Below are 16886 nucleotides of genomic sequence, written 5' to 3'. Positions count from 1 at the left end.
GGCCTTGAACTCAGAAATCCGCCTATCTCTGCCTCCCAAGTGCTGGGATTAAAGGCATGCGCCACCACCACCTGGCTCATTACTAAAATCTTAAAGACAACTGTTAGTCATTTCCATAAGTCACTTAGAAACTGTGATCAATAAAATACAGTCCACATGCTAAGCACTATTTGGTAAGAAAATCAAAATTAACTTTGCTGAAAACTCATAACTATTTGATAATTATCCTGTCTCATGCTAGACATAGACTTTTAGTTGGATTTCATGCCTCCAGATCCATTTTAATGTCTGTGTGCCAGGAAGGATTACCAAACAGCCTGAGTATGTGAAGCCAGGATGAGTAAGATAGTGTTAGAGACAAAAGAGTAAGTACTGTGCCGCAGCAAGTCAAACACAGCTCTGCTTTTAATGGGCAGCACTCTGTGCTAGTTAGTAGTTTTTCCTATGGCATTTGTTACAATGGGGATCAGAGACTTATCTCTCCAGCCCTAGGACACAGAGAATCAACTGATGATTTACTTCTCAGTAAGCCCTGGAGTAATTCTGAAGTCAGTTTAAGTGAAGCGAGTGCTGTGTCGGTCATGTGCTCTCTTCATTGGTTATTTTCACACAAGTCCAGATGACTAACACAGCTTAAGATTTACTCCTTATGCTTCTGTTCTACATTATTAATTGATTAAAGTACACAGCTTCAATATTCTCATCCTTTTATTTTTCAAGAAAGAGTTAAACGGGGAAGTTAAGTGCTGCATCCACAGTCACACTCTGTGGTGCTGAGCACAGGATCAGCAGAGGTGATGGATGCTGGAATAAGGGTATAGTCGAAAAAGATTAAGCTATTAGTAGGAGTTAAAACAATTAATAAGAGTACATAATTAAAACATTTTGACAGTTATTACAAAATACTTTATGTGTGCTTTCCCCAGTATTAAAAAATGACTGGAATTGGGTCAGAATTGCTAGAGAAATATTTAATGATACTCATGATTTTTATATAATACAAAACTCATGGTTCTAGACAGAAAATTTTATTTTATGAGAAGGATGTGTTTGCATTTTTTTAGATACTCGAGGCTATATAAATTGTTTCTAGTGGAAATTCTAAAGAGAATCAAAGGAATTTAATGGAATTCAGAATTTTGTTGTAAGCAAAAAAAAGCAGGTCATAGGTCTAGTAACTGATTCAAAGTGTATTAAAAAGTACAGGACTTTTCTATGTCCACACTTGCTCTGAAATAACAACACAGAGACCTGGTATGTTTATTAAGAGTTTCAGGTGCTCAGCAGGGCAGTGTTGGAATCTATTCTAACCCGTTACCTGCTATCTCAGTCTCCCCCGGCTGCTTCTGCTCCATCCATGTACTCATGGCTACCCTCCCATGGCGACACTTCCATGGCAACCTCCTCTATCTCGTCTCTCCACGTGGGACCCCCTGCCACACTCGGATCAGAAGTCCCTGCCTTAGCTCCCCTCCCCAACTATAGGCTGATCAGCTCTTTATTAACAAATCAAATGATGGAGAACAAATTTTACACAACATTGAGACAAGGAGATGCTTCAATAATCAAGACAGTGCCAGTGTCCAAACTGCAACCAGATCCCTGGGCACAATAACCAGCATCTGAATACACAGTGTGCAAAACTAACCCCCAATAAAGTGTCAATGAAACAGTTATAATTATAAATTATTCATTTCATAGTATTTACTTCAAGAGGTATTTTTACAAATTATTTGTGATGGTTCATTTTTCTGTATTTATCTGTATGTTGAAATTTGGTTTTGAAATAAAAAGTTGAGCTTATGTTGATGTCTGACATTCTATATATTTGTCTTAAAGGTTCCACGCCCCTTTTTTTAAGAATATTATCACAGAATTGGAATAAGGAAGCACTAGGCTATCTACAAATGCAGACTGACGTGCACCCTTGTGTTTGAGAAGTGTGAGTTGGTGGCTCACAATAACTGACTGAGCAGAGTAGTGGGGTCTGGAGTGATGACATGCATGACATGAGAGTCCTTTAAAAGTTATTTTTGAGCTATGCAAGACTGATTTTTATTTTAAGTTTCACACATTACCAAACTGTTTATACTGGACATGTGATATCTGGTGAAAGCTCCCACGGCTTCTTTGAAAGTCTTTAGAAGACTGTTGGAGGAACACAGTATCTTCTAACTCTAAGGTTATTCTACATCAACTATAATAGCACCTAGGTATGGGGGATAAACAGCTGTGACTGTATTCAGCTATTCTAATTTTGTATTGCCTTTACCTCTTGTCTCAGGCTTAGTAAGTTGGCAGAGAAGAGCGGACTGATATGTAAATGTGGCCAGTTGAAGTATGCTAATTAGCTTAGTGAAGCTGAACAGTAACTGGGTGACTTCCTTCCTACCCCAAAGCCCCTCCCAGTCTACCTAACGCCTATTCCTAACACTGGATTTGTCGTTTTTTTAGATGTGGAGGTTATGTACTATGACTGGATTTCTCTTTGTTTACATGGCGCCCTTATGGACTAGCAGGGTCTGTGCTTTAAATATCTCCTAACCATCCAAACTTTAACCAAATGTATGCATTCATGTATTAACCAATATTTTTTTTTTCAAAATTTCACATAGGGAGCACTATTCTCTGACGCATGCACTACCACTAACAGAATAGTTGTAGCAAACTGACTCCTAACGTAAAACCACTTCCTAAGCTAAAGCAATAACTGATTTTGAGGATGGAAAGTGAATTCCATGAAGTTTGTGGATGAATTTTTAATTTTTCTATCATATAAAAATACCTATATTTATATTTTCTATAAATACATTTCATATAAATGGTTATAGATTAAACATGACATTTTTTAACTGAAATAGAAATGGAAGTATTAATATATACCAAATAATGGTTGTGTCATATATGTTGATTACACAAGTATTTTGATTTGTTTAGAGATAGAGGTGTGTCTTGTATTCTAAATATTAACTTTAAAACAATGGCGAGTACAGAAGCCATGGTGTTGGGAGCTAGGAAGACCTTGTGTCCACATCCTAGCCTGTTCTCATGCTGTTGCTTCATCTGCAACACAGTCCTGAGGGGCAACTTTTCTCTTTGTGGAAAAGTCAGGCCTCCTGTAGCCCTAAGCAGTCACTATGGTTAAGTAAGGAGTGCATCATGCTGCCTTGAAGGAAGAGCTTCAGGCATGCAAAGATTATATCAAGTGAGTACACACTTTTAAAAGTTTGGAAGGAAGATTTGTTTCTTCCACTCTTGATGTTACTAAACATAGTTTAGTTACCCCATCTCAACTTCGGAATAAAATTATTCACTTCTATCTTGAAAATCAGTTGCTATGACAAATATCATTCAAATATTTCTCAAAATTTTAAAAATATATTTTATTTTTCAGCAAAGATGTCAAGGAAATTAAGCTTGCCAACTGACCTAAAGCCTGATTTAGGTAAGTAGATAAATATCCAAAATAATTGAACCTTAATGAGAAACTCTGACAGCTTCAGGAGAAGATTCCACCCCAGCTCAGTGGTAGATCCCCTAAGTCAGGATGAAAATACACGCATGGTCTATAAGCACAGTAGAGTAGGAAAGTAGAGATCTGAAGATAGGAAATTATTGTAGATCATACTGAGTTAGGGCTACAATGACAAGAGACTCAGTCATTTAACACCTTTTGAAACAGTATTTAGGATACACACTCAGGAAAACAAAACACATATTCACTTGCCTCTCTTGCTTTTTTCCAAATAAAATTTAGTCAAACTTTCTTGATTATGGTTTAGTTTTTACTAAAAGTATTTACATCCCATCCATTCAAAACCCTATTGTGAATAATACACACTTAATTCTATACTATTTTTAAAATAGACAACCAGTTTTTCATGTAGAACGAAACTCTTATTTAAGATTGTCATTGTTGACTTTGATAGTAAATGAAGAATACTGTCTGATAATCCTTTCTTGTAGCTCATTCATTATGAAGGCAGTGGGAAAATATTCAAACGTTGTACTTTAGACTGTCTCATAGCAACTCTCAGTATTTTTTATATCAACAAATGGGATCACAAAAATCCACTCAGTGCAGCAGTGGTTCTCAGCCTTCCTATGCTACAACCCTTTACTAGAGTTTCTCACGCTGGTTGCTGGTGACCCCCAACCATAAAATTATTTGGTTTCTACCTCATATCTGTAATTTTGCTACTATTATAAATTGTAATGTAAATATCTGGTATGCAGGATATCTGATATGCCCCAAAGGAGTTGTGACCCACAGGTTGAGAACCACTGTAGTACAGGCAAAGCCATGTTTCTCTCCAGAATTTCCCTCCCTGAAATGTCTATCTTAATTGAAGAAGTAGCACTAAAGGATGCTTTTGCTGAGCGTTGTCTTAGAGATGACTGAGTTGCCCCACTCATTCCTCCTCCCAGTTATTAACTAGATTCCTTGTCAGGCTGAGGTGTTGGTCATGTTCAACACTAATTTAGCATCTCTCTCTCTGCCTGCCATTTCTCTTACCACTTTTCTACTGAGAGGAAGCATGTGGTGATTAGTATAGGCATACTAGTATACAGCTATGATCAGGAAGTTCTGAGCATAGGAAATATAATTTAGTTGAATTAGATACTCTTAAAAGGGAGTGAAAATTGATCTTAGAATACAAGGTGACTCCTGTTTCCAGAAGATCAAAATCCTTTATTATAAAAATGAAAATCCAAATGCCTTATAGTTGTATGTGAGTGTGTGTGTGTGTTGTGTATATGTGTGTATATATGTGTGTATGTGTGTGTGTGCATATGTATGTTTGTATGTCATTGTCAAAGAATAAGTTTAATTGAAAACATTTATGTAAAACTGTAAAAGTATGATTTATATCTACAAATATGAAAGTCATAATTTGAACCTAAGTATTTTTTATGCTTACTGTGTAATTTCTTAGGCTTACCATGTACATGTTTACTCTAGAAAAGTATCCAGGATTTTCATCACACAATTGGAGAGGCTTGTGGTTTCAGTAACAATAAACATTGCCAGTTAAACTGTAAGCTGACTGTCTTTTAAAGCTAGATCTCTCTCTCTCTCTTTCTCTCTCTTTCTCTCTCTCTCTATATATGTGTGTGTGTGTGTGTGCATATATGTACACATACATATATATGCACATTACAGTCAACTATTTAGTGACATTAAAGTATCAACATATAAAGTGTATATTATATGTCACCACTATATCCACTATACCATTTAGTCTGTGTGTCCATCTTTCTTTTACAGGCCTCTTTAATTACTTGTTAAATGATACCTTTCGAGGCGATAATGTAGTTTAAATAAGAATGATAATATGTAGTATTATGATCATAGCTGGCATTTGGCAAACTGGCAACTTTTATCTTCATAACTTTTAACTTCATAGTCGGGCTGTTCACCATTGTGTAGTAGTGCACACCTGTTATTTCACTCTCAGTCACTCAGGAAAAAAAAAAATCGAGAGATTTGAAGCCAGTCTGGTCTACACACTGAGTCTGTCTCAAACAAGCAAGTGAATGAACACTTCTGTTTTGTTTAGCTTATACACTTTCTAAAAAGTCACACCACAAGACCTGTGCGATCTAACTTAATAGGGAGAAGTGGAGTTGTACTTCATGAAATACTGAAACTTTTGACTTACTTAATTCTAAGTAGATGATAAAATAGGTAACCTATATCCGTCATGTTGGAACTTAGTTGTTAGTCAATGGAGCATGAGGAGTTCCTTTGATGATTGGCAAATCACATAATAAAGCTGTTGTAGCTTAATATTTTGATGTTAAATTAGTTCATTAAATTAATATGCTCTATACTTATGGCTTTGAATTAACATTTAAAATATAAATTATTGTTAATCTATAATTTTTAATAAATATGACATATTTTCTACCTGTTAGTTTACTGAAACTTCTATTACCAACTTTTCTTGTATCATTACTTTCCATTGTTATCACCAGGGCACAATTAATATTGTCTAGGCTTTATATGTATTGTTTAAACAACAAAATATGTTATTGGAAAATATGCTTAAATTTTAATTTTAAAAAGTAACTTGAAGGTTTTCAAAAGTTAATAAATTTTATAGTCAGTATCATTTTATAAACTCATCCATGAGTATAATATTTGTTGATTATAGAAAGTTTCTTTTACAGTAAGAATTTTAGTCATTTTGTGTTACTATAACAAAAATACCCAAGTTGTTAACAAAGAGCTTATGTATTAGTAATTCACATTTTAAAGGTCTACCTGCATGATACCCTCATCGGCTTGTCTCTGGTCAGGGTTTTCTGGCTGTATTACATCATGATGTATAGCATCATGGTCAGAAATTATGTCAGAGGGACAGGTGACATGGCAGCAAGGCCAGAAGTGAAACAGAGTCAGAGGCCAGCCCTTCTTGGTCAACTAGACTATGGTGACTTGAGAACCTCACACGTGTCTTCCGTGGCTGGTGCTGCAGTGGCATGCACCTCCCCTGGATCCTGCCCATAGTGATATGTCATAGTGGTATTGCCATCCTGAAGAGTGAACTTCCACACGTCAGACATCATAGCCGTTGCCTTTTCTCCACATTATCTGTAACAGAAGCACAGAATGTTGAACAGGAGAATGCATTTAGAAACTACAGTTAGATGTGACCCTCACTAGCATCAGCTATCATCAAAATTGTGTTACATAGAATTATTAAGGGCATATTTTTAATTTATGAATCTAAATTTGTTTGCAGGAAGTTTGTGGGTGTATAAAGATTGAGTAATACCTTTTTATATTACTAAACTACACCTTAGAAAGCTTTTTTGTCATTTTTACTAATGACACTTAAAAAAATATTGAAAGCTATGATTTCAAAAGTGTAGTGTACTAGGTTTGATTTTTAAATGTTTCTGGGAATTTTAATATATCCTAATGGCAGTGTTGAACAGAATGTCTTAAGCTGTCAGTCATAGTTCCATCTTCAGTGTTTATTGAATAAACTTTACAAGTGAAGCTCTTGGACATTCTACAGAGCATCAAAAGCCATCCTAGAGTAGGAGGTAAGATAGGTCTAAAATAACTGGCGACTGCTGTTTCATGACAATTCTGGAAGAGAACAACTCTCAATAGCTATAGATCCAAAGGCCAGAAGACCTCTGTGGCTTAGAAGTCCTGATAAATCCACTTAGATTGCAAGTGTTGTTTGGTACAAAAGGGTTGGATACAAGGACCAGAAGATCACAAGACTTAAACACGGGCTTTGTTTGTTCTGGGAGCATCCCGGCCTGGAGCGGCTCGAGATGAGACACAGAATAGAACTCTGGTATGGCTTTAGACTGGTGGTCTCCGGACATCCTAGCTCCCTAACTATACTGACATGCTGATAACTTCTAAAAGGTCTTAACTTTCTTACTCTTTCTGAAGGTAAAATGCTGCTGGCTTAGACATTGACACCTGTAGCCTAGCAGCACGGGATTAAGTAATGTGGCCTTTGTTCTATCTAGTCAGGAACTGCGAGGCTCTAACTTGCAGCCTGTTAGTCAGAAGTCCCAGGAAGAAAAGGGGACACTTTGAAAAGTGATTGTAGCATTTATTTCTAAGTTGTAAAAATGTTCCTATGAAAACTATCTAAGAAAAAGGGGCAAAGCAGAAATACTCTTAAGTGAGGCAGGGGAAAAATTTTTCCTCTCATTCTTCTCTTTGGAGCAAAACTATTGAACCAGGAGAAGAGAATAATGCTTGCAGAAGGAAAGACTTTTACATAAGCAAATATGCATAAACTCTCAGGTCAATTCACATATAGATTCAGGAATGTGATTTATACATTACCATTCAAACCAGTTGGGCTCAGTTTGCATGCGTTCTCACAATTACGTACTTACACACACATATGCATGTGTTCTCACAATTACATACTTACACATACATATCCATACTTACATATAAATTTGGAACAAAAGACCAAACACTAGTGCAGAAAGAACTCACTCATTCTGGGTGAAATATAAGCTCCAATCTTTATTGCATACAGAAAGAAAAAGCTTCTACTCTTTTAATGCTAAATGAATTAAACCCAAGTTTTTTAAGAAGCTTTTTTCCTTTAATAAGACTAAGCCTGCCTTGTTATTAAGAAAAGACCTATTCTGTCCCATGGTACAGGAAGCCTGCCTGCTCCTTCTGCTCTCTCTATAGCTTCTTCTTTTTTCCTCTTTCCCTCTGCATTCTGCACATTGCTCTGTTTCTCAGTTATTCCACTCTGCATTCTCCTTCAAATCTTGCTCTCTCCTCCTGCTCTGATGTCACAATAATGCTCTTACTCACAATACCTTTTCTCCCAATGCTTTGCCTGTACTTCTAAGTTCTTCTTGAATTCAATTCTGTCTAAAAAGTGTACTGTCTTAAAAACTTCTCTTCAGCTCCATTCTGACTCTTCTCTTTGTCCTCAGACCTTGTATATCTTTCAGAATACATGATTGCATGTTAAAAAGTTCATCACAAGTTCACACATAAAATCAAGTCATAAATTAAAATAGAAGTTTATAACAAAGAATTTTTACATGCATTTCCATTAGTAGTAAATATCTGGCTAAACATTCATCACCTGTCACAGCTCCATAGGTTCATTGAAAGTTGAAAATCATAACTAAGTTATTAGTGAAGTTTTATATAGATAAACCCATCTTCTGTCCTAGCACCCTATAATAAATAATAAATTGCTACTTCCCTTATGACCTTTAGGTAATGGTTTTACAACCGCTTGGAATGTGCTCTGAGTAGTATAAAGTCTGGCTACTATCTAGAAGCAGTTAACTAGTGACACATGGGAGAATGACAGAGTTCTCACTGCAGTTTTGACTATCAGAAAAGGACCTAATAGCAATCCCACTATAAAAGAACTTAGTAAATACTGACATAATTTTAGGAATTCTTATAGGATCATCATTAAGAATTAAATTACCTATTTGTCTATATAGCATCACTACAAGACAGTAGTACATCTTTGTAGATTTGCAGAGATCTGCTCAAAAGAGTGGGCTAATACCTAGTGATTGTCATATATGTTTAATAATAACAGGAAAACCATATTAATAGCAGGAATCTTTCCAAAAATGATTTATTCCTAGGCCTTGCCTATCAGAGCTTCATTGTAGGTATTAATCTAAAGCGAAGACATCTCAGGAAGATCACCTGGTAGTCATTACCTTGTCCTGGGATGGCTCCTAACATGTTTGGGGAAAAAAAAAATCAGAAGCTTCTGTTTGGATTCTATAGCAAACTGAAAAGGAGACAGAACCACAAAGTTAAGGTTTGATGTGAGGGTTCTGGACAATCTTATTAAGACTGAGAATATGGCTAAATAGACAGGTAGAAGCTACTGGGAGAAGGGGCAGGGTTAATCACTGCAATTGAGTCACAACTGTGCCATGTAAAGTTGAGTTCTATTGGCAGTGAGACCAAGGTGGAACCATCGGACTCGTTACATGAAGAGGAGAATCTGTGTTCAGAATAACAGAACTAGATTAGTGACAGAAAAACAAGAAACAGGCCTCCCAGCTCCTGCAGCAGTAAGTGGAAATGATGGGACCAGGTCTCATGTTTGCTCCTTAAGATAACCTGAATATCCTAATGTCAGTAGAATTTAATGCTTTGTAAATGATATAATTCCTTAGGAGACAAAGCAGAAAGCATTTGGTAATGCAGAGAAAAGAGCCAAAACTTGTGATGTGATCAAAAACAAGAATCTAGTGGAGAAAAATTAATGAGTATGATCTTAAAATAGCTACGTCAGGCTCGGCAGCTAAGAGAGGTTGCTCTTAGAGAGGAGCTGGGCTTAATTCCCAGGACCCACCCAGCATCTCACAGCTACCCATAGCTCAGTTCCAGGAGCCTGAACCCTCACACATGCATACCTGCAGGCAATACACTAATGCACGCAACATTAGAATTAGAAAGTGAAATAAATCAGCTGCACCCTTCCAGACAAGCTTTTCTAGAGAAATGTGCATGGCACTAAATCCACAGGCAGATGCCAGTTACATGCTCTGAGGCCACACCTCTTACATGAGTGCTGTTTGTGGGCAAGAAAGTCGGGGCTACCTTCTCCTCGTTTTTGTGGTGTTCACGTGGACAGACTGGGAAGCAGAAGTGGTTCCACTTCAAGCACTTTCAGATGCACTTTGCAGATGTAACAACTGCAAAGTGCATGAATTATGAATCGTGATGCCAAGGATATAAGAGCTCCATGAGAACAGTTGGTGCCAGCACCAGTGGACAGTTTCTTTAGTCGCTGCCCTCCTCACTTCTGAAAACTATTTATGTATTTGCATTTTACATTTAAGCAAAGGGGAAATTTTATGGACATAATTTTTTTCTTTCTTTTCACCTGAAAGGACATTAAAAGCTTCATTTAGTGTAACAACAAAAAGTGTGGTATTTTATGAACTAAGGCAGTCCCACATTTTAAATCATTTCAGATATAAAAGACAATTCCTTCAGCAGATCTCGGAGTTCAAGTGTAACCAGCATTGACAAAGAGTCCCGGGAGGCCATCTCTGCTCTTCATTTCTGTGAGACTTTCACTCGGAAGGCAGACTCTTCCCCGTCTCCATGTCTGTGGGTGGGAACTACAGTGGGAACTGCATTTGTCATCACGCTGAATCTCCCTCCGGGGCCTGAGCAGAGACTCCTTCAGCCAGTGATTGTGTCTCCAAGCGGTATGTATGACCCAGTGCAGTGTGCAGATGTTTGTCCCATGTGAGACATCCTCTGGCTTCATTAGAAGCTTCAGCTTTTCATTTACAGATCTAAGCACTATAAAGATTAATGATATTAGTGATAGTTTTTGATGGTTTAAGAAGTAAATATTCGCCAGGCAGGGGTGGCGCACGCCTTTAATCCCAGCACTTGGGAGGCAGAGGCAGGCAGATTTTTGAGTTCAAGGCCAGCCTGATCTACAGAGTGAGTTCCAGGACAGCCAGGGATACACAGAGAAACCCTGTCTCAAATAACCAAAAAAAAAAAGTAAATATTTTAGAGCCATGGGAAAGGCTCAAATAGTAAAATCATTTGCCACTCAAGCCTGCTAACTTGTATTCAGTCCTCAGAATTCAAATCAATAGCTTAGAGCAGTTGATTCACGTCTGTAACCGTAGCACGTTTGTGTCAGGGTAGAGGTAAGAAAGGGAAACTGACCCAGAGCTCTCGGGTCAGCCAGCCTGGACTTCAGAGCACAGGGAAGAGGATGCCCTGCCTCAGAAACAAGGGGCAAGAGAGCCAGTTCCCAGAGGTGAGCCTTCATTTCCACAGGTGCTGTGTGCACAAATTAGGGTGGTTTTTTTTTTAATTAAAATAAATTCTCTAGTTCTACATTTAAAGGAAACAACATATCATTCATTTATTAATCTGCAGGTCAGGTGTGTATGTGTGTACAGAGTTCATTATTTAATTGTAAATTATTGACATGTAATAATGACATATTTTTCAGACCACTGACTGCAAGGCTTGGGTTTTGGATTTTATCAGTGAACTGCATATCCAGTGTAGTGTTGAGTCAACAGATGTGTGTGGATTTAGTGTCAGAATTAGAATAAGTATATTTACTCTGAATTTGAAAATGGAAGTATATACTAAACTTCTACATTCTAGGTACTATATTGAGGTTAAAAGGTGCAATCTTGAGGATGGCATTTCTGGATGCCACGGGCTGCTTAATGCCACCTGCATACGAACCCTGGAAAGAACACAACGTTCCTGAAGAAAAAGACGAAAAGGAGAAATTGAAAAAGCGGCGACCTGTCTCAGTGTCCCCCTCCTCTTCTCAGGAAATTAGTGAAAACCAGTACGCAGTGATATGTTCTGAAAAGCAAGCAAAGGTCATCTCACTGCCAACCCAGAACTGTGCGTACAAGCAGAACATCACTGAGACATCCTTCGTGCTCCGTGGAGACATCGTCGCACTGAGTAACAGTGTCTGCCTCGCCTGCTTCTGTGCCAATGGCCATATTATGACTTTCAGGTAAGAGTGAGGCCATTTTGTGCTGGTGAGATGGCTGAGCAGGTAAGAGCACTGACTGCTCTTCCTAAGGTCCTGAGTTCAAATCCCAGCAACCACATGGTGACTCACAACCACCCATAATGAGATCTGATTCCCTCTTCTGGTGTTTCTGAAGACAGCTACTTATTTGTAATAATAAATAAATCTTAAAAAAAAAAAAAGAAAAGAAGAATGAGGCCATTCTGTAGCATATACAGTATTCCTGCTTGGGTCATATTACAAAATTCAGCTTGAAAAATACTGTATTGCTTATACACTGAGAATATGTTTAATAGTAAACAAAGATATGACAAATACAGATTATATTTTCCCTCTCTAGCTATATAAACTAAACAATTTAGCAGCCCCAGTGATTTTTCTTTTTTTCTATCATTAACTTTTTAGGCTGGCATTCAGAGTAGTGGGTTCTAAGCGTCCTGTCTTCATATATAGTGTCATTGTACCTACCCTTTAGCATCTATAAATAACTGATGCATATTACCAACAAATGATGTATTTTCCCTCCAGTTTGCCAAGCTTGAGACCTCTCCTGGATGTCTACTACCTGCCCCTTACCAACATGAGGATAGCCAGGACATTCTGCTTCGCCAACAATGGACAAGCCTTATACCTTGTTTCACCTACAGAAATCCAGAGACTCACCTACAGTCAGGAAACATGTGAAAATCTTCAGGTGAGCAACAAAACATTAGAATTTCTGGAGAGCTTGAAGGTCCTCTGCGGGTCCTCATGCCCATCCACTCTTCTCATGGGAGTACACATAGCACAGTGTGGGAGAACTCAGACTCCTATTGCTTTGTGTCTGTTTCATCACATTTTTACCCTATGCTAGGTGTCATAGAGCAGCTTTCCTGTACGTGGATAACATACTTTCCCTTCCTCTGTCTGCTCCTTAACACTGCACCCTACACAATTTTCCCTCTGCTCTCATGTCATTGATACAAACAACTTTAGAGATCAGGATGAAATCTAGAACCCACAAATGAGGGAAACATACTTAATTTGCTAAATAAAACTATCACAGTAGATCACTGATGTGCATGTTAGCTCTAAACTGCAAGGCTCTTAAAAGGAAAGGAGTGGGGGAAACCTGGATTTGGCAAAGATCTCTGAGCTGCAACCCCAGCTCTACCCCCGGCCTGTTGTAAAAACACAAACTGTTGACTTCAGAGTAAACTTTTTCTAGTAGTACTCTTCTAGTCTTCTGAACAGAACCACATAAGAAGTTAGGACACTCCATAACTATACTAAAACGTTGAGAATGCATGTTTCTGATCAAGCTTTGTGTTACATAAAGGACTTCTTCCTTACTCTCTGCATCCCTCTGTTTCCTTCTTGTCTCAGTGCCCTCAGTAGGACTGCGGCTCTAGAGAGTAGGGAGAGCAGACCACGCCTTGTTCCCCCATCTTTCTGTTTTCTGTTTAGTGTCACGTTGGCCATAAGTTTGTTATGTGTTCAGTGTGCTCCTTCCGGTGCTGGCCACTCCCTCTGGGTAGCCATTCCTCTCTCCAAACTTACTTGTCCCTTTTCCCCTTTCTGAAAACTGTCAACAATAAGTTCAAGGAAGACTTACAGTGTAGAAGTCTCTCTGCCCTCTTTCTGAAATCCCACGGGTCAGGATGGTGTTTATGAAAATTGTATGCTTATAAGAAAGGAAATTGATGTGTTTCCAGTAAAGATGATAACTCTCAAAATGAATCTGGCCCCCGTTCCACTGAATGCCTTGGCCTACAGGGAGAGAATATTCTTTCTATTAGAAGGTGGCCTGGCTGTCAGGCAAATTACCAGGTCTTCTTGAATTAGATTGAAATGTTTTCTTGAAAGTTGTCTTAGTCAGGGTTTCTATTCCTGCACAACATCATGACCAAGAAGCAAGTTGGGGAGGAAAGGGTTTATTCAGCTTACTTCCACATGGCTGTTTATCACCATAGGAAGTCAGGACTGGAACTCAAGCAGGCCAGGAAGCAGGAGCTGATGCAGAGGCCATGGAGAGATGTTCTTTACTGGCTTGCTTCCCCTGGCTTGCTCAGCCTGCTCTCTTATAGAACCCAGACTTCCAGCCCAGGGATGGCACCACCTACAAGGGGCCCTACCCCCTTGATCACTAATTGAAAAAATGCCCCACAGCTGGATCTCATGGAGGCATTTCCCCAACTGAAGCTCCCTTCTCTGTGATAACTCCAGCCTGTGTCAAGTTGACACACAAAACCAGCCAGTACAAGTCAAATAGTCACTTGACATGGCAGTGTAGTCCCAGAAGTTAGAAAAGGATCTGTGTCCCAAGCTAGCCTGGGATATAAACCAAGACAGTCTCTGGTACAAAAGTGACATCACCTTACTCTCTAAGCAGGCATACTGTCTTATCCCTAATGCAAACAAATAGTGGGAGGAATAAACTGCAAACTTGTCTCAGTGAGTGTGGCCTTGGAAACCAACTGTTAGAGCAGGTCACAGTGTTCCTGATGTGACAGCTTGGAATATGCTCTTTACCTGGTGAATCTCAAGGGAGTCATCGCCACCGTCACAGCATTTGCAGTGCTGACCTCATTAATTACATTTCTGTTTCCCTGAAGCATTAACAGTATAATTTGTTTTGACTTTAAAGGAGATGCTTGGTGAACTCTTCACGCCCGTAGAAACACCAGAAGCGCCAAACAGAGGGTTCTTCAAAGGCTTATTTGGAGGCGGTGCACAATCTCTTGATAGAGAAGAACTATGTAAGTTGGCTGATAACCCTTTAAGACAAAAATGTTCAATCATTATAAAATTTTTGTTACATGTATAAATTGTGCTTTTTCCTATTCATTGTAACAAAAGGCATAAAATTACTTTTCATTCTGTCCTCAATCAGGAAAATAATTTTCTCAGGCAACCAAAATCAACATGACTTTGAATAGCACCAGAGAGAAAGCAACAGAAGAGGGATAAAGCTGGCTTTATTCGTATGGGGCATTATTCCAGTACTGGGAGTTGAACCTTTGGCTTTACACATGCTAGACAAGCCCTCTCTGGCTACATGCTGTAGTCTGGCTTACAGCTCCATCCCTCAGGTCCTGGCTGTATCTGGAGCTGGGGGAAGGAGAACAACCTGCTTCCAGTTTCTTGCCTCATAGCCGCTGAGTCAGGAGCAACCAAAGCCCACTGTCCTGGTAAGGGTAGAACAGCCTGGAGCTACGCTTTGGGGTTTTTGTTTTGTTTTTTAAGTACTGGATAAATCAGTATACAAAGCCTTAAGATCCCATCTTTACCAATTATTATTTGTATTAGCCCTTTGTCACTGCTGTTATATGAAAAATCTGCTGATCTAAAACAACCTGGCTCACTAAGGCTTCTCAGCTTCTGTTCTATATGTAAGAAGTAAGCATAGTTTATCCTGGTGGCACCAGCACACTGGTCCTCATGGAGGCTCTGTTCTGCTTCTGGATGTCATCTCTAGTCCTTAGGGCCTGGTCTCTGTCACTGTGTGAGGCAGTGTCACAGCTCTGCCTTTCTGTATCTATATCTCTCTTCTTTGATTTGGTTGAGCTCACCTAGATGATGTAAGGTGACCACTCCAGGTCCAGGTCTTTAGTTTAATCACTTGTGTAGCTCCTTTCCTATTACAGGCTGACATATCCCTGCCTTCCAGAAATTGAAATGTAGCCATCTTGAGGAAGGGGACATTTTGCTACCTAGCCACAGTTATTTATTGTTAGAAAAAAAGATGAAAGTTAATTTTAGTAAAAAGGGCCTTGCCTACCACAAACAGGTTCTGATTGGATGAAGAAATGAATGAAGAGATATATGAATGGATGGGTGGACAGATACATGGATGCCCACATGGCCATGAAGTAAATGTTAACAGAAATTCAAAACTTCAACTGACAGTAGTAAAATGTATAGCACTTTGTTGAGAGAAATAAAAGAAGATTCTGAAAGGTCCAAAAACTGAGTTCATGAACTGCATGAGTTCTCCAAAAACCTGATATATGCCTGTGCTGTGCGAGAGGCGCTTCCTGGGGAGATGCAAACACACCTATCTCTTCATCCCGGAAAGGAAACCCACCACAGACCAAAGTCATGATCAGACCAGTGTCCAACTTGGTTAATCAATGAGTTCTTCTCCGGTATTACTATTAACTAAGCCCATCAATGAGGGGTTTTTTACGGGAGTAAGGATGACCACAAAACACAGCATCACAGGGCACTTCAGCACAGGTGATGACTACAAAGAGCTGCAATCCTAGACTCCACACAGCTGGATGCACAGCTGACCTCTTCTCTGCAGCAGCACGTCTGCTCCTGTAAAGCTGGAGAGAGGCTTAGAGACTTTGTCTGAGTCCCTGCCTGCCTAGGCAGGGAGCTTTGTTTACCTCCTGGGTCTCATGTGCCTCCCTCTCCATCTAGCAGGATGCTTTAATTCAAGGAAACTGTTGAACAAAAGCATGTGTATGTGCACACCTACACTTACGTACATAGATAATGACATTTGAATCTAAGTCCTTGCCCCACAGTGTGGCTAGTGGTAAATTTATGCAAAGTCAGAGGGATCTCACTCCTTCTTTTCAGGTTATAGGCACAGAGCAGTATAGTCACACAGGAAAAGAAGAACGTGGCTGTATCAGGGTGGATAAAGTAAAATCGCCTGTATTCTCACAGAATAGAGGTTTCTTTTCTTTTTAGATATTTTCTCTATTTGCATGCCATATGATTTCTCCTTTCCCAGTTTCCCCTCCAAAAAAACTAAAACAAAAAAAAACAACAACAACAACAAGAACAAACCCCTGTTGCCTCCCCTCTCTCCTGCTTGCCACCCCACCTTCTCCCACTTATTGGCCCTGGCATTCCCCTACTCTG

The 16886-nt window shown here is 39.1% G+C and overlaps 1 protein-coding gene across 3 annotated transcripts in view; it reads left to right on the top strand.

Annotated features, from left to right (window-relative positions):
• The window catches only part of Stxbp5 (syntaxin binding protein 5), a 152925-nt gene that overhangs the window by 130336 nt on the left and 5703 nt on the right, over positions 1 to 16886 (top strand). For all 3 annotated transcript variants that reach the window (XM_031380371.1, XM_031380369.1, XM_031380368.1), the window contains 5 exons: positions 3395 to 3445; positions 10471 to 10710; positions 11642 to 12011; positions 12558 to 12723; positions 14656 to 14767. In XM_031380371.1, coding sequence (XP_031236231.1) covers positions 3395 to 3445; positions 10471 to 10710; positions 11642 to 12011; positions 12558 to 12723; positions 14656 to 14767 — 939 coding nt within the window. The remainder of the gene's footprint in view (positions 1 to 3394; positions 3446 to 10470; positions 10711 to 11641; positions 12012 to 12557; positions 12724 to 14655; positions 14768 to 16886) is intronic.

This window comes from Mastomys coucha, unplaced genomic scaffold (genome assembly GCF_008632895.1).
Source record: "Mastomys coucha isolate ucsf_1 unplaced genomic scaffold, UCSF_Mcou_1 pScaffold2, whole genome shotgun sequence".
Classification (NCBI taxonomy): Eukaryota; Metazoa; Chordata; class Mammalia; order Rodentia; family Muridae; genus Mastomys; species Mastomys coucha.
This window is presented reverse-complemented; position numbering and strand designations above follow the sequence as displayed.